General features: G+C 37.3%; 1 protein-coding gene across 1 annotated transcript in view; it reads left to right on the plus strand.

Moving 5' to 3' along the window:
- LOC121372375 (carboxypeptidase inhibitor SmCI-like) overlaps window positions 1-5,920 on the plus strand; it is a 16,457-nt gene extending 10,537 nt beyond the window's left edge. The window contains exons 2-3 of the mRNA XM_041498678.1: window positions 3,696-3,777; window positions 4,451-5,920. Of these exons, the coding sequence (XP_041354612.1) occupies window positions 3,696-3,777; window positions 4,451-5,151 (783 nt within the window). The 3' untranslated portion in view covers window positions 5,152-5,920. The remainder of the gene's footprint in view (window positions 1-3,695; window positions 3,778-4,450) is intronic.
- Window positions 5,921-23,533: the final 17,613 nt, after the last annotated feature.

The raw sequence follows: 23,533 nt of genomic DNA on the forward strand, positions 1-23,533 counted from the left end.
CAAACGTTTTGGAACTTCCGGGAAAATATGCTAAACAAATTGATAAAATAATGTTTGACTTTATCTGGAGCTACAGAAAACATTTTATATCAAAAGAGCAAATTCAACTACCTAAGGAGTTAGGGGGCTTGGGAGTTGTAAATATTCGGTTGAAAATTAAAGCACAAAGAATTAAATTTGTCAGTAGACTTTTGAGTTTAGAAGGTGAAGGTAATTGGAAATCTCTAGCAGACTATTTTTTAGGCCAGTATAAAAATTTAAATATTGATAGACACGTTTTAAAATGTAAAATTGTAAACAATAATGCAAACTTCAAATCAATGCCGAATATTTACAAAGATATACTATTAATTTGGGAAGACCTTGACTGTCACGGGGATTCTATAATTCCCGTAACTGAATAAAACACGATTATCAAAATATCTCTCCTAACTGTATATCTATTAGATCTCTCTGTAACAGGCTGTTAACCCTAGTATGGCTCGTCTCTAGGTATGATCAGAGATACGATCTTATATAAAGTATATATTATTATAGCACGTTAGTTCTCTAGAAAACACAACAAAAACACAATACACTTTGGAATCTGTATTAATCTACGCTGACAAATGTACAGCCGTAGTAGTAAATTAATAACAGCAATAATAACAACCCAGAACTGATCACTTAATTAGTTAATCTCTAGGTGTCTAGTTACACAATATGCGAATCACTTCACCGTTACACCACACCCACACGTGTGATAATTGAGAAACGCTTCCAGGAGAAGTTAATTAATAAAGGAATTACAACACCATTCCTAACTGGTTAATTTATAATTAACCCTTACTACTCGTTCAGTAACGTGTGATAATTTAGAACGCTTCTTGGGGAACTTAATTAATAAAGGAATTACAGCTCTATTCTTAACGGTTAATTTTTAATTAACCCTTAACTACTCTTTCAGTAATCTGTAACACAAAATTAATACTGGTACCTATCACAATAAAGACAATAACCTACAGTTTACCTAGGGTCTTCTAGGATGACTGGCTAAGCTTTATATTACCAAATACTCATATAATGTTAGAACAAAAAGTCTACGATTTACTTCGTCAGATGACCGAAGACACTGTCTAAAGAATATTGGTATAATACAGTATTAAAATATTTAAAGTCACATCAATCACATCAAGGTTATACACAGAGCAGAAATGATATTTACCAAAGTCCAAACGGACTAACGTTCCCAGGAAGCTTCCTAATTCGTTCTCCTCTATATCTCTAAATTCTAGCTATTTATTATAAATTCAGAATTGGCCTGGGGGTACAAGGCGGTACCTCCCCCTATCATCCTCTACTAGCGTCGATATATTTCTATCTGATCGTCAGACTTACTGACGCCATCGTCGCCAAAATCACGGTTGTAAAACCCGCAATCGCAGAGGTATTACGTAACTACTCGCCACATGGCCTCCACAGCGGGACTAAGTGCATATTGGAATGTCCGATCGTGCGAAGTATTACGTAACAAGTTGCCCACCTGGGCTACGGGCAATAAACTGCACACGGCCCTCTAACACAATTAAAAATCGCCACAGGCGAAACAAATTTAAGAGAATGTACCGTCACATTGACATAACACGTGACACAGAAAGGTACCAACAAATTTTGTACGAACCGTTACATGACAACACAACGATAAGTAACAAACAATACAAAAATGTACGTAGTGAAAGACTAAATTTAGTCAAAGACATATGGGACTTTGCAATGGACGACTTTATGGACTTCGCTGGTTGCTCGACCAGCGCGGCATTTTATCGCCAAATAAAAGACCTACAGGACAACTTTCCGCGACCTGTATTGTGGACATTGAAAAACGAAGACCCCTTTGATGGTGACTTAGACGCCATCTTTCGGATCAACGTAGGTGATACGAAAAAAGACGTGACAGTCGCGACAACTAGGGACATATATACAGTTATGCCATTAAGAACTCACAAAGACGCATCATTTAAAACCAAATGGTTAACCATTTTTAATGAAAACATAAACTGGAAAAATGTTTGGCAAACACTAAATTCTGGATTAATTGAAAATCACGACTTTGATTTAATTTATAAAATGATTAGAAATGTAATTGCAGTTAGAAAACACCTCTATGACCGGAAGATTGAGTCAGTCTTGCACGCCTTTTTTGACTGCAACAAAACAAGACTATTTATTAAACAAATTGAACCCATTTTCAAAAAACTGTTTGGCAAGAAATTCAAACTAAATTCATACGCAATGATTTTTGGAATCAAACACAAACCTGGTAATTATGCGTCGCAATTGGGAATTTTTCTCTGGAGTAAAGCAATAAGGGTAATTTGGACAACACGTAAATTATTAGAGGGTGATAAGCCATGTAATGAAATGGCACTTTTCAAACATTTAGTTTATTCAAGGGTTGAAACAGAATATTTTGCCGCATTAGAACGGCCCAATAGAAGAGAAAAATTCTTAAAACACTGGTGTTTCGAAGGGGTTATTGCCTCGTGCAATGACGCCTTCGACATTACATATCAATTATGAAAATTAATGGCTAAATATGCACAAAATGTAGAAAAACTAGGCCTGGACCCCCCGGCGTGTAGCTTTGGGGGCCAGGTCCGCAAACCAGGTTAATTTCTTGTAGATATTTACTCTTTTAAACAACACACACTAAAGAAAGTAAAAGAAAACAAGAACACAAGCATGCACTAAACAATTTATTGATCATAATACAAGCACAAATACTCTTATGTACATAAATATTTTTAACATTCAAGGAGAACCTGGTTCATTGTAAATAAGTAGGATTTTGAAAAAATAAATGGGGCACCCGGCAAATCGTCCGGAAATGCCTGAAACTGAAAAAAACACAAAAAACAAATGTTTTTAATAGTGATATTTCTTTGATGTGTCTGTGAAGGTCTTCGTAATCTATGGGTCAGTCAAGTACAAGTGTTTCGATGGGATTATTTAAAAGAGTTGAGGTACTCTGAATATCGATGGTATCTCTACATATATATATATAGCTAAGGACCGACAGTATATATCAGTAAATTATTTAAAGACCTTTTTTTTAATATGACACATTGCATTTGTACAAAGGTGTATATAATGTGTATGCCTTATTAGGTTCCACTGTAGAAACAACAGTTTCAGTGAGGCTCTCAGTTTATGTCAGAATACACCAGATCCTGGTTGTCATACAAACATATGACTGGACACCTTTTGTAAAATGTATGTTGTTACAGAATAGCACACTGTATGAATGTTTTCCACTAAGTTGTTAACACGATGTACATAACAATTACATGTGCGTTATTTTCTGACCATGATTAAGACTGGCCAAACATGTATTGTTAAAGAGACGGTCCTGAGTTTGTTAGTATTGCAACATGATTCATATTAATAGAGTCTTTTCGCAGACTCAAATAACACACTGAATACAATTTCGTGTTTTGAATAATATCAGTGTCTGTATATACTAGGTGTTTCTGGTCACCGTGAAGTTTGCAGTTGCTACAGCAGTAGAAAGACCAGAAACACGTTGAATATTCGCCGCAACAAATTCTATATTACGTGTACGTTTAGCTGTTAAAAAGGATCAGTTAGCTGGAATCATTAAACTATCATCAAACTCATGACAATCTCTTCATTTAGCCAATATATTTGTTTTGCAGTTTTGTTCCGAAATTCACAGCAGTATGATTATCGCCGGAATCCTTTTGTCCGTGTTCGCAAGCTTTGTTATAGCAGATCCAAGTAAGTAACAGATTGCATGGCATTGTTCCAATATTGTATGTATGGCATGTCATTGTGTGTATGTATGCGTCTGTGCGTGCATGACGTGGGGGTGCAGTGTTGCCTGAAACAAGATAATTTGATTTTGTTTGCAATTTTTTTTTCCAGCACTCTATGTTGCATCCTAATACCAACGTCTGAAGGTGTAGTATTAAGTGAGTTTTAGGGTCCAATGGATAACCTGCTGGTCTGTCAAGCTGACGGCAGTGTTTCAAATCACGTTAAGTCTTGCAGACACATTCTTTCTAGGCCGACTATTCCTCTGTTCGAGAGCTAGACAGACACTTAGACGGTTATAATTGCTTTCTGACTATTATTGACCGTCCAAATGTCCGTCTAGATCTACTACAGTACAGTAGGTAGAGTACTCGGGCTATAGTTATCTCTTTACCATTAGCCATCACCTATCATTCTCATCTTAATATAAAACATATATACCTGTTGTATAGCGATCGCATGAGTTGCTCTGGGTGTGTTTGTGTCATCCCAACTAGTGCCCGCACGACTTGTACATTAAACGCTCTGTCTAAGAACACGTTAATATGCAAAAGAAAATATATTTTCACTGTACGAAATTAAATTATTATAGTTATTTCTTCTTTTTTTTCTTTTTCTTTTTTCTTTTTTTTTGTAGGATGTTCCGTTACTCCAGATTTGGAACCATGTTCCGCCAATGGTAATGGTTTGAAGTATTATTTCAATGCTACACGTGGTGCATGCACTAGGGCTTCCCAGTGGCCGACAAAGATGTGTGTAGCTTCAGGACAAGGCGGCTTTGGGGACCACATGTCTTGTGTACATGCATGCGAATGTACGCAGCCACCAAATGAGAATCGGTGTGCTGACGGCCAAACACCTAATCGGCTCCAGGTTGAAAGATGGTTCTTCAATCCGAACTCCGGACTATGTGAGGCGTACACCAACTACGGCTGTTCTGATGTGAACAGCATCCTTGGGAAAAACAAATTTGTTCACGAGAGCGCGTGCAAACAGAAGTGTATTTGCACAAAACCTCTTGACACCGGTAGAGGAAACCAACATGTTACATCCTTTGCCTTTAACGTACAAAACAAACGCTGCGAGGAGTTCAGTTACAAGGGTGAGGGAGGAAATGCCAACAGATTTGCCACCAGTGAAGACTGCATGGACAAGTGTCTTTGTGGACTGGAAGCGCAGAATGGAGATGGGATGATGTCGTGTCTGGCATACATTGAATCCTACGTTTACTACAAAAATGAAAACCTCTGTAAAATGTTCATATATGGGGGTTGTGGTGGTAATTCCAATCGCTTTGACACCAAAGAAGAATGTTCTGCGACGTGCAAAAAAATATAAAAAGTAATACGTATAACATAATAATAATTATTAATAAAGGTATGCGATTTTTAACAGTATTAAAAGTATTAGTACTTCGCCCTCGGCCTCATGTTTATAACCTGTTTACAGTTCCTTGCTAGAAATAGTCTATTCAGACCGTGTGCACCTTTTGTCATCCCTGTGTTTACGGAAGATTCTGAAAGGTTTTAAGTGAAGTATAAAGGGCTTTACAACTATTACATAGCGCTTTAAGGTGCGAAGTGTATCACATGATCCGTTACGAAACGTTACTGAGTAGGGATGTTTGTTAAGATTTACACTTGTAACATTTTCAAAATAATTAATTTATATTTATATAGTAGTTTGGTCTACCATTTCTATTTTGTTAATTAATAAAAGATTATCCATCTAGTATATATTACCAAACCACACAAACATATATACAAACAGAAAATTCACTAATATTTGCCAAAGTACGTCATAATAATCGGGAAATCGGGCCTAAGTTAAGTCAGCAAACGTTTCGCTAATGTTTGCGAACTATTTGATTGGTTCCCGATATGGCCATTTGGTTTAACTTGAAGCGCATAAACTAGTCTGACGGCCGTTTTTCTGCTCGGTCTGACTGAATGCAGCCCGTGTAGGAGGGTATTGACTGAATCACTTTTAACGACATATATAAACACACATTTTATTTTTGCCAAAAAATATACATTTTGTTTTTTCATACATACATATTTATATATAAAATAATATAATGTGCACACTGCGAGGGATGGTATGTAGCATCGGGTTACAATCGATAAAATTCTATAGTAAATGGGTAATGCAGGCATAGCAATAATATACAATATAATAACATGCCATGTATCAATGTTGTCTGTTTTATGCGTGGTAGCAGAGTTCAAATACTTACACAATTGTTTCTTGCTGTTTTGAATTGTCGCTGGACAGTAGTTGCGTTAATTTAAATGTTGATGGTTTATTATAATAAAAAGGTTTAATATATTTATCTCTTATATTACTGAAGAGAGGACACACTAGAACAAAGTGATATTCGTCTTCTACTACGTTCATATTGCACAGACGACAAATTCTATTATTCCTGTCAATATTGTGGTATCTGCCCGTTTCTATAAAGAGATTATGGGACGCTAATCTATATTTACTCAAAATATGTTTGTATTTCAAGGCAATAGGTTTCTGAAGATAAGGTTGTAAGCAGTATAATTATTAATAACGAATTTGTATAACAGACATTTTGGAGAATTGTTGAATACAGCATACATAGATTGGATAAATTGATCAGTTATACTCTGTTTTAATAGTGATATAAATGTATTGCGATTTTCTACATTTTGATTATACCATATGTGACCAAAACCATGTGTGACGAGCGTTGGGTAATGTTAGAGGGGCAACTGAGGGGTGTGAGGCCAAATTCTGTTTTACGTAATTGTTGAATGGTGGTTATTTCATAGAAGCGGTCTCCTCTTTGGGAGGTTGTCCCATGATGATACAAGGTGACCTTGGGACTGAAAATGTTCGCTGTCGCCGATTTCAGGTCTTCCGGCGGGATGGCCATGACGGCAGGGCAGGGGAAAGAAGCTATCTTGAAGGCCGAAGCCCTGCAAATCAGAGAATAGAGTATTGGTAGAATTCCCTACGTAGACAATGTACAGAATTCTGGATATGTCATTTCCGAGACATAGACGCCGGTGGCAATTTTAATGGTGGCTTTCTCGACAGCAGTGTACTCCAGTATTGTTACATACATCGTATACATGTATAACGATTCAAAGTCCTAATTGTTATTTAATTCATCATTTATCCTTGCTACACACACTCACACTCATTTGCATCCTGTCCTCTTGTCTGTCACTCGCTCTCTTGCTCACTAAGTCACTCTCTCTCTTAAAAGCACTATGGCAAATAACTTGTTTCATGTATTTCATAACTTTGCCCTTCTATAGTGATATTATTCAAGTATTAGGACACTGGAGAGGAGCATTTCGTATTGAGTTGGCAAAAGATTGGACACTGGAAAGATTACCAACACTTATTGATCAGTACACCCGAAACAGGACTGAACGCAGAATCGACTTTTATCTTCATGCAGGCATGTGTGCATGTATGTATATATGTATTGATGTATGTATTTAATGAAGTATGTATGTATGTATGTATGTATGTATGCATGCACCCCTCTCTCTAGCTCGCTTGCTCTCTCTCTCTCTCTCTCTCTCTCTCTCTCTCTCTCTCTCTCTCTCTCTCTCTCTCTCACACACACACACACACACACACACAATATGACTATATGTCTATTTTATTGACCCATTCTATTTAAATTACTGCATCATCAGTTATATTGGCAGCATTAGTAACAATTACAGTATAGGACAGTTCAGTTTTTTCACCACGGGCCCTTCTTCTGACATTGCCAATTTGTACACGCTTATATGGCAACACGCATTTGAGTATCTATGAAGTGAAACGAGCGGCAATATCGAAATATAGTTTATATATGACTGGCACCAGTTAATCTTTAGCAGACAGCATTATACTACTTCCGACCCTAGAAGTGTGGTAAGTAAATATGAGACGAAACAAAGACAGTTTATGTTGTTAGTATTCACAACTAAATCCTGTTAGAAAACAATAGCAGGTTCGTCCTGATTCTTAATATGTGCATTAAACATGGTGATGTATTGCGTAATCTATTAAAGGCACACCTGGCACTGGACATAACATTTTATTGTCGTTTTTATTAAACCCTGTGAGTGCCTATATTCAGACTTCTCAAGATGGATAAGGGTTTTTGTTCACAGAGACTTTCTAGCCATAAAAATGTGTAATAAGGATGCCCATAGCCTGTCTGTTGCTATACCCATGAAGGATCACTATAGTATAGGGAGAGGCTACCCAGAGTGCATTTTCACTGTGGGACATTGCGGGGTTCCGCACAATCAAATAAATGAAAAAGGGAGTACTTGCATGCAAAATCTCCAAATTTGAAGGTCTAGAGAAGGGTATGATCATTCATAATTAACCACATTATTTCTGGTAAATTCCAATGTGCTTTGAATTGCAGGAGGATCTGGATATAGTAGTCGAAACATGGAACAGCCATCGAATCCGTCATGTTCGAAATTCTAGAAGTCCGAGTGGACGTCCCTCAATATTGTATTTGCTTCCACAGCTTTATGGAACTCGAGACTATCTGTGCCTTATCCCCAAAAACGACATATATTTCTGCAAACAGGAGTGTCTCTCTCGAAAGCCTATCCCATGTGATGAAGATGTTTTTGAGATATATTCTGTAAGCAGCAGATTTATATGTAACATTAAGGCAGGCATCTCGTCATTTTCTAGACATGATGTGATACCCAGAGCAAACTCATTCAGTCCCTCCGTTTGATCTTGGGTACATCCAGCCACAGAAACTGTAGAATAGTGAAATATGGCAAACTTCCTGAATACTGTAATATAGCTACGTTTGAAATTCACCATTATAAGCAGTAACCTACAATATGTTCGATTTATACATTTTTAGACAGGAAACCCACTATATTTCTCCATTAGTAGCAAGGGATCTTTAATATGCACCAACCCACAGACAGGAGAACACATACCACAGCCTTTGATATACCCGTTATGGTGCACTGGCTGGAACAGGAAATAGCCAATGGAGCTACCGGCGGGGATCGATCCTGGACCAACCACCCCACCCTGAGATGGTAGTAATAGGTAACCACATAAATCCCCAAACAGATGCTTCAGGTCTTTCCGGCAATCTGCTAACATAAGACATGGGTAGGAAATGTAGCTTTGTTTTAAATTGTGTAAGATTCCATGATGAAATTAATATGTGCTATGCCTCTTTTGGCATTTACTTTTGTAGCTTTTATATATACTTCATAAGCATATAAACACCTATTCACTTGCATTACAAACAAAATATATTTGTGAAAATATTGAAAAATAATTTTATTTTGCTTGTTTAATATTGTCGTCATTTAACGTGTACACGCCATTTGATTGTTTCAAACAAATTAAAGAAATGTGTTTTTAAAAACATTAAATTACGTTCTGAAAAAAATAAGGGTAATTTTCGGTACCTTTTGACTTATATTCACCAAGAATACATATAATTATTGTCATGGGTGGACTCAAAAATGATCAAATTAAATGTTTGTTTTGTCAGATTTAGAAACTGTATTTTAATAAGCTGACAGTTTTAACACCAAGTGCGCACTAGCTATTACATCCTTACATATAAACAGGGTATGGCTAGAGGACAATCCAGCTACTTTATTATATATTATTTCACTAGTTAGTAACATATTTCCAATAAATAAGGGTATGTTCTTCCTGCTAAACTGATAAATTCCTTCCATCTGCATTGTACATGTGTTGAAAGACTTCAATGTAAATAATTTGTTTGAAATATCATTGTTACTAAGTCCTTTAAATATTTAAAATACTATTGCAATACTATAGTACTATCACTACTGCAGTGTCTGCGCTTAACGTGTTTTTTTTAGTTGCCATCCAGGAAAGTGGTGACAGCACTTTCACTTGCCCGGTTCTATTTTCACTTGCCCGAATAATATTTTCTAAAAAAACAAACAATATTGCAACAGATTATAAGAGAAAACATTTATTTTGAGTATTTTCCTGCACTCAACCAACCCACTCTTTAAATAAATAACGCGATGAGCCACGAGTGGTAAACACGAACTATGCACGTGATGGGTCACGAACTATGCACGTGTTAGAAGTTAGAACACGAGCTACGCTTGGCGTTTCATATTAAATTAGATAATAGGATTATATAATTCCCGATTATATAATTTCCAATAAACAAAGATGCTTGCGTTCACCAAACGTTGAGCACTGGTATAACCGACGCAACCCCTTCCCCCCCCCCCCCCCCCCCCCCCCCCATCTCAATGAAATAATAATAATTTAAAAAACCCTAAAATATAATGTTCAGTGGATACGATCTATGACGTGTACACATAACCAGGGCTGAATCTTGTCGACATGAATTTGTGCCCAATTTTACATGCCACTTAACTTACCGTACACCTATTCTTATATTGGGCATATGTTTATATGTAAAAGCAGACCTACACTTTTTCATGGTGCAAATTAGGCTACATAGCTGTGTTTTTATTTATTTATTAATTATTGATTTAAAAAAAAAAAAAAAAATCGGTCGCCAGGCGGGCAACCTTACTGGGGGTTTTCAGTCGCCCGTCGTCGTTTTCAGTCGCCAGGGGCGATCGGGTGACTGTTAAGTTCGAACCCTGACTACTGCAATACTACCACTATAGTATTTTAATTGTCGCAGTACTATTGCAATAGTTAAAGTGGTCGCAATAGTCACCCCTGCTCTTGAATATAGTTGATTCTATAAAGCCCCTCATGCAGTTTCCTAATTACATACCTATTAGTTGGTTACATTTGGAACTACCAATGCAATAATGTGAAAATATATGCAAAATAAATATAAAATTATGCCTACCGACTCGAAAATATCAAAGTAAAAATCCACAGAAAAACAGTTAATTGAAAAACACAAAACCTACCAACACATTTTTCCACCTCAGTATGTCCATTTCTTGCTATGACCTTTCAATATATACTTTAATGTACAAATACAATATAAAATAGACAGATCTACCAATCGTAACATTGTAATTATGTTTACAGTATTCACTAATGGAGTAAGCTCTGTATTGTCATATATCTTTGATAATATGTCCAACAAATCAACGAAAGCAATCATCTAATCGAATACTCATTATCACCAATAACTATAATATAACCAATATAAACCAACAACCTAACTGTACATCTCGTTATATTGTTGAAGAACACTATCACTAAATATTAAACATTAAATAAATAAAAGTTACACTAATAACACTCTGGATAATCCATCAAATGGTAAGATCAGATACTTAACATAACATTCATTGCCATTTCAGTCTTTTACTGTATTCTTCCTGCTGTCTTTCTAGCATTAGAACTCACAGTGACCTCACGTTACAAAACCAGAGTAAGTTCACAGTGAGGTTACACTTTCTATTAGTTCACAGTGACACATGGGCGATAATATAGCGTTCTACTAAGGCCATAAGTGATGCAATTACAGAGAGATACACATGTTTTACAAGCTAATGTTACTCCAGAAAATTGAGGTAGAAGACCACAGTTTTTAGATATTCATGAATGCCAGCCTCTGACATCATAAATATGTCTTCAAAATAAAGAAACATACAAGAGTTTGTGGTATCAGTGAAATAAAAATTAGGGTTATATTTATAAACAGGGTTCATTTAAAATATTTTGAGATATATTTTTGTGTCTGTTCCACGATAATATGCCTAAAATTCCAAAATGTTGTTTAAAAATGTATGATTTTTAGCACATTTTTGGCTATCTTCACATCCACCCAAAGTGTACTCAAGCGGGATGTGACATACATTTCTGGAAACCTTGTTTATCATACCTTTAAAATATCACAATTTGAATACAATTTTACCTATTCAGTTTTTCATAAAGTCAGCATCTTTACAAATTACCAAACTTGGTTGTGCCCCACTTTTGTCTCCTGTGAAACCTGGTGCATGAACACCATGCCTCACAACAGTAAAACATTCTACACCCCTGATAAAAAAAAAAAATATTACTTAAAAAAAAAAAAATCCTTGGCTATCCCTTTGCACAACAATTTATCGTATATTCCTAATAATTAACCCTTACATAGGTGTGACGGAACATGCTCTTATTTCTTTTCGCCTGTGGCGATATTAATTGTTTTGGAGGGCCGTGTGCAGTTCCAATATGCACTTAAGCCCAGGTGGGCACTTTATTACGTAATACCTCCGCGCGACCGTGGTCGAGCTGTGCCTAATACACACCCAGCCCAGGTGCGGAGGCCATGTGGCCAGTAGTTACGTAATACCTCCGCGAGTGCGGTTTTTACAACCGTGATTTTGGCGACTAGGCGTCAGCAAGTCTGGCCATCTAAGGAAAATTGTCGTCTTGGTCTCTGTGGAAATATCACTTGTAGGTATTCGGTGCCGCGATGTACCCCCAGGCGATACTGGGATTTTATAATAAATAGCTAGGGTTTTAGAGAAACATAGGAAGGCTTCCAGGGGGAACGTTGTCCGTCCGGACTGGTAAATATTTTATTTCTGCTCTGTTGTATAACCTTGATGTGATTGATGTGACTTTAAATATTTTAATACTGTATTATACCAATATTATTTAGACGGTGCTGCCGGTAATCTGACGCAGTATACTGTAGGCTCACTGTTCTAAATATATATAAAGCTTAACCAGTCATCCTAGAGGACCTAGGTAAACTGTAGGTTATTGTCTTTATTGTGATCGGTACCAGTATTAATTCTGTATTACAAGGTTACTGAATGAGTATTTAAGGGTTAATTAAAAATTAACCAGTTAGGAATAGAGTTCTAATTCCTTTATTAATTAAGTTCCGCTGGAAGCATTTCGCAATTATCACACGTGTGGGTGTTGTGTCACGGTGAAGTGATTAGAATATTGTGTAAACTAGACACCTAGAGATTAACTAATTAAGTGATCAGTTCTGGGTTGTTATTATTTGTTGTTGTTAATTAACTACTGCGGCAGTACATTTGTCAGCGTAGGTTAATACAGATTACAAAGTGTATTGTGTTTTTGTTGTGTTTTCTAGTGAACTAAACGTGCTATATTATATATACTTTATATAAGATCTTATCTCTGTTCATACCTAGAGACGAGCCACGCGGGTATATACTGCCCGATACAGAGAGATCTAATAGATATACAGTTAGGAGAGATATTTGGATAATCGTGTTTCATTCAGTTACGGGTATTATAGGATCCCCGTGACAGGAGTGAAAATTGGGGCGCTCGTCCCGGATCTGAAACGGGACATGCATATTTAAAAAAGGATTGTTTGTAAATGGGGGCTTTATAAATTATTTTTACAAATTAACTAGAAGTAGCAACGTTGTTCACTAGAAAATTAATTAATAATAAGTGCGTCATATCTAAACATGGATAAGAATTTGCTGGATAGGCATACGCTCAGTGTAGTGGAGATTAAGCGAGCACGGAAGGCCGAGTTAGTTGAAATCGCAAGTGAGCGGGAAATTGATTTAACATCAGCTAAAACCTTAGGTGATATAAAGACAATTATTATCCAGGAAGTTTTTGGTGATAGGCCTGTTATGGAAGACAGTGAGATTGTTCCAGAGATAGAGATAAATGAGTTAAGTGTGGAACAACAATTAGCTTTTAAAAGGCTTGAGTACGAAAGAGAAGAACGTGCATTAGATAGAGAGAGAGAGAGAGAGAGAGAGAGAGAGAGAGAGAGAGAGAGAGAGAGAGAGAGAGAGAGAGAGAGAGAGAGAGAAGATAGAGAACAGAGAGGTAGAGATAGAGATAGAGAGATAGAGAGAGAAGAGAGAGATAGGGATAGAGAATTCCAGTTTGCAAAATTAAAAGTGGAACATGAGTTAAAGTTGAATACTGAAGAAGTTAGACGTGAGGCAGGAAATGGGTTTAACATGTCGGAGGCTTATAGATCGGTGCCTGTATTTGATGACCAGGAGGTAGAAATGTTCTTCCAACTTTTTGAACGGGCCGCTAAGCAGCTAAATTGGCCGCAGTCTAAGTGGACATTGTTAGCCGTGTCTAAGTTTAAGGGGAAGGCTAGTGTAGCTTATAATTCAATGAGTGATGAGCGAGCAAGTCAGTACGACCTAGTTAAGGCGGCAGTGTTGAGGGCGTATGAATTACGACCTGAGGATTATCGTTTACGGTATAGCGAGTTGAGAAAAATGCAGGGTCAGTCTTATAGTGAGTTTGTGGCTAAGAAGGCAGGAATGTTTGATAAATGGGTGGTGTCTCATCAGGTAGAGTCATATACCGAGTTACGGGAGTTGTTGATCTTACAGGACATTAAAAATGGATTACCAGTTAGCTTACTTATTCATTTAGAGGATCGTGATGTCAAAAAGATAGAGGAGGCAGGCATTGTGGCAGATGATTACGTGTTAATACACAAAGCTCAGGCAGTACAGGGTAGCTCTTTACAACAGGGTGATAAGAAGAAATTTCAGCCAGGTTTTTCCCGGGAAAGTAACTATCGGGGAGAGTCTTCTAGTTGGTCAGCTAGTCAGGCAAGGAATGTACCTGGTGGGCAAAGTAAGGATAAACCTGCATTATCAGCCAATGCACGAACTTTTCGTCCACATTGCAGTTACTGTAAAAAGGATAACCATCTTGTTGGGGACTGTTTTAAAAGGAAACGCGATAATGCGCAAGTGGTCGGTTTAGTGAGGTCAGCTCCGCTAGCGAGAGAGTTAATGGTTAGTCCTATGGCAGAGAGAGTAAACCCGTATATGTCCACTGATATGGTTTGTGATGTGAAACAAGAATTGAGTCCTAAGGCAATATCAATCTATCGAGATACCGGGTGTAGTCAGTCGCTGATAACGTCAGAGTGTTTAGCTGGTATTAAGAATTCAGATATAGGACGTAGTTTGGCCTTAACCTCGGTTACTGGAGAAAATATGGTTGTCCGGTTACATAACGTTTTCTTGTGTTCGAAGTTTGTGACGGGACCAGTCGTTATGGGTGTTGTGAAGGACTTGCCTGTTGAAAATATAGGAGTTTTGTTGGGTAACGATTTGACTAGTCAGTGTTGCCAGCGCCAAGGTGACAAATTGTTAATTGAAGACAGCCCTTTACCCATAAAAGAGTGTGAGGTTGATGAGACTAGATATCCTGCGTGTGTAATGACTAGGGCTATGGCCAGAAGGGTAACACGAGACCCAGAGGATATTTGTGATTTGTCTGATACGTGTGTGAGCCATGAAATTGGAGTGGATGAGGTTATCAGTAAAATAGTAGATAAGTCTACTGAGGAACTAAATGTGGTGGAACCTGTTGACCTCCCGCAGAGGGGAAATGAACCAGTTGTGTTTGATAGAGGGGCCTTACCTTGTAATAGACAAGAGTTAGTCCTAGAGCAGGGGGCTGATCCAAATTTGTTGGCAACTCGCACTACATTGTTAACTGAGACAGTATTAATGAATAAGAGAGTTAGAAATAGGAGGTTGCCGGCGACCGAACTGGCTTGGAAGCATCTGAGCTATGCTCAGAGCAAAATAAAATCAGTGTTTGATAGGAAGGCTAAGAGTCGGGAATTTAAACCAGGGGATAAAGTGCTGCTGTACCTTCCCATTAAACGGGGTTCATTACAGAACACGTATATGTTGTGCACAAACGAGTTAATGAGACAGGGTATGTGATAAACACTCCCGATAGGGTTAGGAAAAGTAGGTATTGTCACATCAATTTGCTAAAAGGTTATTTTGACAGACTGCCGATGGTTTCAGAGTTACCGGTCCAAACTGAGAGTCACTCAATTTCCTGTGATGACGTCAAGACTGCAGAGATCAAATTAACCAACAGCCAGATTCTAGCAGACTTGAACCCCCAGCGAGAAATGTTGACTACGCTGATACAAGACAATATTTCCATTTGTCAGGACCTTCCAACGGTTACCAACACCTTAAGCCAGGATGTGCGCTTGGAACCCAACGCTACACCGATTCGACAGCATGCCTATCGGAGAAAACCTGGAAAACGTGTGACACTGAAAAAGAAGGAAACGAAGTTCCAGTGGTCAGACGAATGCGAGAAGTCATTCAACCGTCCCAAGCAGATGCGTTCCTCGTCTCCCGTGATGGCAGCACCAGACTACCGAATGCCTTTCAAGCCAGCTGTGGATGCCAGTGACGTGGGAGCTGGAGCTGTGCTGTTCCAGGAAGACGAAAATGGACTGGACCATCCTGTAAGTTTCTTCTCCAAAAAGTTTGACAAACACCAGGTGAACTATTCCACTATAGAGAAGGAAGCTTTGGCCATGGTACAAGCTCTGAAGCATTGTCAGATCTATGTGAAATCGGCAGTGCATCAAGTGCTGGTCTTTACTGATCATAATCCGCTTACCTTCATTCACAGAATGAAAGCCACCAACCAGAGAGTTTTAAGATGGAGTCTTCTTCTGCAAGAATTCCCAATTACCACTGAACATATCAAGGGCACATCCAATGTAATCGCTGATGCCCTGTCCCGAAGTTGAACGTTATGATAATGTGTTGACATTCTTGATTTCTGTTTTGTTTTTATATATTTTATTGTATACCAGGAAACTCAAGAGACTCAGTGTGATTACTGGTAGTCACCTTATTACTATGTGTTATAAATGCCCGGATGCGTCGGTTAACGCACCTTTGTTTTAATGTAGTATATTTCCCTATTCCTAGAGTAGAGGAAATATCCTTTTTGAGGTGGGGGTGTGTGACGGAACATGCTCTTATTTCTTTTCGCCTGTGGCGATATTAATTGTTTTGGAGGGCCGTGTGCAGTTCCAATATGCACTTAAGCCCAGGTGGGCACTTTATTACGTAATACCTCCGCGCGACCGTGGTCGAGCTGTGCCTAATACACACCCAGCCCAGGTGCGGAGGCCATGTGGCCAGTAGTTACGTAATACCTCCGCGAGTGCGGTTTTTACAACCGTGATTTTGGCGACTAGGCGTCAGCAAGTCTGGCCATCTAAGGAAAATTGTCGTCTTGGTCGCTGTGGAAATATCACTAGTAGGTATTCGGTGCCGCGATGTACCCCCAGGCGATACTGGGATTTTATAATAAATAGCTAGGGTTTTAGAGATATTAAGGAGAAACATAGGAAGGCTTCCAGGGGGAACGTTGTCCGTCCGGACTGGTAAATATTTTATTTCTGCTCTGTTGTATAACCTTGATGTGATTGATGTGACTTTAAATATTTTAATACTGTATTATACCAATATTATTTAGACGGTGCTGCCGGTAATCTGACGCAGTATACTGTAGGCTCACTGTTCTAAATATATATAAAGCTTAACCAGTCATCCTAGAGGACCTAGGTAAACTGGAGGTTATTGTCTTCATTGTGATAGGTACCAGTATTAATTCTGTATTACAAGGTTACTGAATGAGTAGTTAAGAGTTAATTAAAAATTAACCAGTTAGGAATAGAGTTGTAATTCCTTTATTAATTAAGTTCCCCTGGAAGCGTTTCGCAATTATCACACATGTGGGTGTTGTGTCACGGTGAAGTGATTAGAATATTGTGTAAACTAGACACCTAGAGATTAACTAATTAAGTGATCAGTTCTGGGTTGTTATTATTTGTTGTTGTTAATTAACTACTGCGGCAGTACATTTGTCAGCGTAGGTTAATACAGATTCCAAAGTGTATTGTGTTTTTGTTGTGTTTTCTAGTGAACTAAACGTGCTATATTATATATACTTTATATAAGATCTTATCTCTGTTCATACCTAGAGACGAGCCACGCGGGTATATACTGCCCGATACAGAGAGATCTAATAACAGTTAGGAGAGATATTTGGATAATCGTGTTATTATAGGATCCCCGTGACAATAGGTTTCAAATCAGAAACTACCAGCAAACTCTTTGCATAACCGGGTACACAAGGGAATTAACTGTGTACTGCTATCAAAAGGTAAACGCATTTTTTTTACAGTATGAACATTAAAACGTATGTGTTAAAAACATGACATTGTAACCACTACTAAAAGGTCCTGTTAAGACTACAAATTCTTGTACGCAAATGTGGGCCTCAATATTACTTGAGGCAATGTTGTATTTTAGTGGTTTATATAGTTGTAGTTGAATATGCACTGAAACGTGTGTGAAGCTGGCTCCTGGTTCCCAGTTCCCTATCAATGCATGCATCACAAGCTATATCACCGTGGTGGAGAAGGGCAGGGGTTGCCAAAATTACAATGTTCCGAGAATTTAAAAGATATCCTTACTGTGTCACCCAAGCAATTGCGGAGTGTAACATTTGGCCAAAACAGCTTTTTACGAAAACGTAACAGCCAAGCAAATGTCAAAATAAAAAACTCCCAGATACGTCACCAATGCTGGATAACATTTGAGCTAGCTCTACTTATACTCATTTATATTGCAAGCCCCGCCACAAAAACACACATTATGAAAACGGATATTGGAAATATGGTATGGGGTAAAAGCGTACAAACATTAACACTCCCAGGTGTTAATTCCCCTCATTCCCTCTGTATCATCCAAGCAATTTCGAAGCTTAACATTTAAGTTGAGTAACGGACCTCTTTCCCACCAATAAAGGCATGCACGGTGAATAAGGGGCTAAAAATAAAATACTGACATGGGCTAGAGTGCCAAAATTTAAAAATCCTGGTTCTGTCACATATACTGGCCGATTCCTAGAAATGAAGCCGTGTGGTTACACATGGCTGAGTGAATGAGACTTGTAGCTATTCCGTATAAGCCTGTCTCTACTAGCTGAATCATACTTGTAAGAGGGATCTCTACATTTATCGTTGACTAAGCTACAAGATCTCTTGCTGCGCAAGACTGAACAAAAGATAGCTTAATAGTGTGGCAGGTCACGTGGATGGAAATACTATATGAATTGAAACTTACAGTGAATTCTTACATTTGTTGCTATTTCTTCTGGAATGGATGCTTCAATAACCAGCATTGTGCAAGTGCTATCTTCATTCACTACCTGAAATAGAAATAATTTCACACACTTTCACAAACGTCATTACGTTTGGATAATTATTACTTATCGAGGTTACTGTGGTTCTCACCGTATCGTTAAATATTTCTTCGTTTTCAACAAACTGAGCAGCTTGTAATATCAAATATGATGTAGAGGGTGGTTCTTCAGAATGTTCAAAAGTGTTTTCAGTGTAGATGATAGGTATGTCAGATGCATTTTCAACATGATTAAAAGGTGAGGCTACCAGAGACTCTTGAGGTACCTCTTCATTTTTTGCTTCCACTATGGTAGTCTCATGGCATGGACGTAATTCGAGTTTTTTCCGCAGTTTGGCCTTTTCGCGTCTTTTTGTCTTTGATGCAGAATTGATTGATGATGAACTTTCAGGAGTTACCATCTGAGTACTGACCATACCACTATCAGCCTCGACATTCCAGTAAGCGTTTTCCTTTTGCTTGCTATATACAAACGTAATAGCTTCACTTTGGTCAGCTCGTACATATTTCCAACTGTGATCTCTCCATGCAGCTCATTATGTGATGAGTCAGTAATAAAAAAACTAAAAATCTGAAACCTTTCCTCGTCTGCTTAAACCCTCTGTGAAAAACCACCCCTTTGCTACTTCCAAGACTGCTGATAGTGCAGTGCCAGTGTGGAGTATTTCATGTTTTATACCCCCACCTGTTTTCTGGTAGAGTTGTTTATACTCTTTGGTATCAAATGCGTAGTCCAGCCACCCAACCTCTACACCACATCTTGTTTTTTAGCATTACCATTCCCCTGCAGGGCTTTTGAGTGATTAAAGTGGGAATTCATCTTGGCTTTGACTTTGAGTTTCAAGTTTTCGAACAGGGAACGCTTCCTGTCACAATACAATTCTGTATGTCCACTTTTTTGTTTATACTTAGCAAAAGATACTATAACGAGTTGGTCTCCATATTTATGAAGATAAGTCTTCAAAACATCATCAGATATGACACATGTCACTTGCAGATCAAGCTGAAATTATAAAAAATGGAGAAAAAAACCTGTTTAATAATTGAACGAAATGACAAAATGAAGAAATGATAATCTGGTTAAAACCAGCTCCACTAGTGAATGACTTAACATTCTGTTGAAAGTCATGGCCAGATGACCTTTTAGTCAACCAATCAACACCGCGCTGGCAGAATTATGCAGAGTGCAGAAGAATGCTGAATTATGAATTATGCTGGAAATAAATTTCAATATAAATGGTGAACTTTTGTTTCAAGCCAAACACCAACGTGACAGTACAGACATTAAATTTGTTTCTTCTGGTACACGATCTAGAGTCTGTCACTGCTATTTTGTTTTGCTGAAAATAGGCCAAACCCACCATTTTCTAATTATCTGAACTGGAGCGTCTACATAAACCATTTATATATATATATATATATATATATATATATATATATATATATATATATATATATATATATATATATATATATATATATATATGTATGTATGTATGTATGTATGTATGTATGTTGTGTGTGTGTATGTGTGTGTGTGTGTGTTCATAAGGTGATAATTTAATAAATTATTTGTCTGTCTGTATAATATTAAACTATGCATTTTCATATTCTTTTAAAAAAATAAACTATTACTAAAGGCACTACTACTGATAATGTGAACATAGTGTATTTTCTCGACAATACATTTCAACACAAGGGTTGTGTATCATTATTATACGTATAATTCACCAATTGCAATGCACAATTTTTTTGAATTACATATATGATTAATTAGATATATTTAATACCTGAAAGAACAAAATAAAAATAAATATTAAAACTGTTCTACCAACAAGGTGGTCGTTTAATTTATTTAGGCACAAATCCACCACAATGATAAAAAGTTAATTTTGTGCACTCCCCAAAAGGAAATCGTGGCCCCATACGTACAGTAACAGGCATGCATTTCAACCATAGATAATTAATTCACGCATACCGCTTCCACAGATTCATTATTTTATCACCCCAAGTCATGCATTATTATGATCATTTGTAAAGTATTCGAGCTCTGAAACATAGTTGTTTTGTGGCAAACATAGTACATTTCCTTCACAGCGTTACAATACTCAACCTGTAAATATATTAGTTATATCATAGGTGTTGCCTATGTATGACATTAAACTCTTATCTGTAATTAGTGGCATATTATCTACGCGTGCTTTTTCACCAAGTGAACATGAATACGTAGTAGACCTTTTGCACCGACAAGGAATTCACACTGCCTGTCACTTCAGACTCTGATGGACAATTTCCTCAATTTAGGAGAAAGGGACAGGAGACTTCTACATCACCATTTGGCGTTTTTGATTATCATTTAAAAAGGGTACTCCTCAAAACAACCGTTAATGCACAAAATTACAAAATAACATGGGCAAAATACAGCCAGAGAGCTTACAATTGAAATATGCAACAATGATAAAATTACCAAATATTTGACATCCAAAAGCCGATGATTAATGAATCAATGTGCTCTAGTGGTGTCGTTACACAAAACAAACCATTTTTGGTGATTGTCGGGCACTTGTCGTATTATTGTATGAAACGGCCCCTGGAAGACGGAATGGCTGAGTGGGCGATCATGTGACGCAACGTCACGATATAGGTCGGCGAACTTAGAATTCTGCTGTCCGGAGTTTGCCGAAGCTTAGCTGAGTGTGGGTGCTGTCGGTTTTTTTTCTGTAGTGTGTGTATTAGTGATTAATATCTGAATTTATTTTTAATCAAGGAACTCGAAAATGGTCGATGTAAATGTATTTGACGTCAAGCATAGGATTGTTGTGGTATTAGAGCGGACATCTTTGATTACTTTTTGGTGGTCGGCGATTGCCAAAAAATTACATAGCTTGGTCTCTGACTGTGATGAGAGCGTATGTATGTCCAAATGTCCGTCTAGCTCTCTTACAGTCAGAGTACTCGCTCTAGGCACATTCCTGCATTAAAATAATTGTCAATTACTATGACTTTGAATCAACTGTGTATTATGAAACCTGCCCATTTTTATTAGATTTATTTTCTTCGAGGAAGGGACAGTCACTTCTCGTAATGTTTCAATCCTACTTTAATGCCTTCCCGCGTATATTATCTATTAAATGGTTTGAATGTTTTATGTTTATGGGGTGATGGGGGTTCTTGTACTTATTGTAAGGGTGAATCTAATACTGAAATCTAGACAACTATGTATGATTTTATTAGCATAACTACGAGTCAGCTGGTAACAGTCAAAGTATGCGTTACAGGTAACGACATACGCATCACTATATATGGTCTAAGTTTCATAATAAATCATAAATGTAATGTTGTCAAATATTTTTCAATACCGAATTTTTTATATTTTAAGATTTGTTCAGTGTGGTAAATCAGTATTCACACGGTATACCGCCCATATATGTATATACAGTATAAGTAGTCAGTACTGTGTCCATAATATTTGTACCTTTGGGGCGTTTGACGCTACACACTTCCAGCACATTTAGAATCAGGTCTCACGACACAGTTCATTTCTAGGTGAGAGGTCATTCATCGACTATAGTTCCTAATTGTTACATATGTTCCGGTTCACATATTCACTTCTAATTATTTGGAAAGAATTAAAATGAGTTGCATATTTCAATTGTAAGCTATCTGGCTGGATGTTGCCCATGTTATTTTGTAATAGTGTGCATTGACGGTTTGGGACATGCATGGTGTATAGCTGAAGAGACAGCCGGAGTGAATCGGTTAATAAACCACCTATTCGGACCGGTACTATAGCCAGATGCGGTTATATAGCAGAAAAACTGACGCGGAAATTTTAGAATGAAAATAAATGCTTATGTGATATATGTTCTGAGTGGTGTATTTTGTTAGTGCCAAACGAGAATAACTGTTCTGTTAGCAGTCTTCATTTAAAGAGACATTCCCGAGTTTGTTACAATTTTTTAGATGTTATTTACTAACAGACACTATTTAACTATTGTAATTACATACCAAATATATTTTTATGCATAAAATAGTAGTGGCTGTATATTAAACGTGTTTCTGATCGTTCTAATATTTGTACTAGGTTAAATTTCATTTTATTTCCAAAAAATGTTCTTTTTTCGTACGTACGAAATTATTTGAATACAAAATCCAGTTTGGGCTTCTAACAAATATTAAGACGACCAGAAACACATTGAATATACAGACACTGATATTCTAAATAAGAAAATATATTTAATATGTAAGTTTAAAGGGACATTCCTGAGTTTGTTCCATTGTAAGATGTTTCCGATTAATAAAATATTTCTACGATTAAACTTACATATTAACCTAGTACAAATATTAGAACGATCAGAAACACGTTTAATATACAGCCACTACTATTTTATGCATACAAATATATTTGGTATGTAATTACAATCGTTAAATAGTGTCTGTTAGTAAATAACGTCTAAAAAATTGTAACAAACTCGGGAATGTCCCTTTAATCGTAGAAATATTTTATTAATCGGAAACATCTTACAATGGAACAAACTCAGGAATTTCCCTTTAAAGGTGAGTTATTTAACATAGGTTTTAATGGCAGATGACATCTGGGTAGCTGATTTGATGAACTTGACCTCTACTGGCGCTAACAATAATCGGTGTTCCCATTCTGCTCACCATAACCAAATTTTCAAGACCCCCAGTTCACCTTTATATGTAATAGATATACTACATTGAACAGTCAACAATAAATACATTAATCG

Source organism: Gigantopelta aegis, chromosome 4, assembly GCF_016097555.1.
Source record: "Gigantopelta aegis isolate Gae_Host chromosome 4, Gae_host_genome, whole genome shotgun sequence".
In the NCBI taxonomy this organism is placed as follows: Eukaryota; Metazoa; Mollusca; class Gastropoda; order Neomphalida; family Peltospiridae; genus Gigantopelta; species Gigantopelta aegis.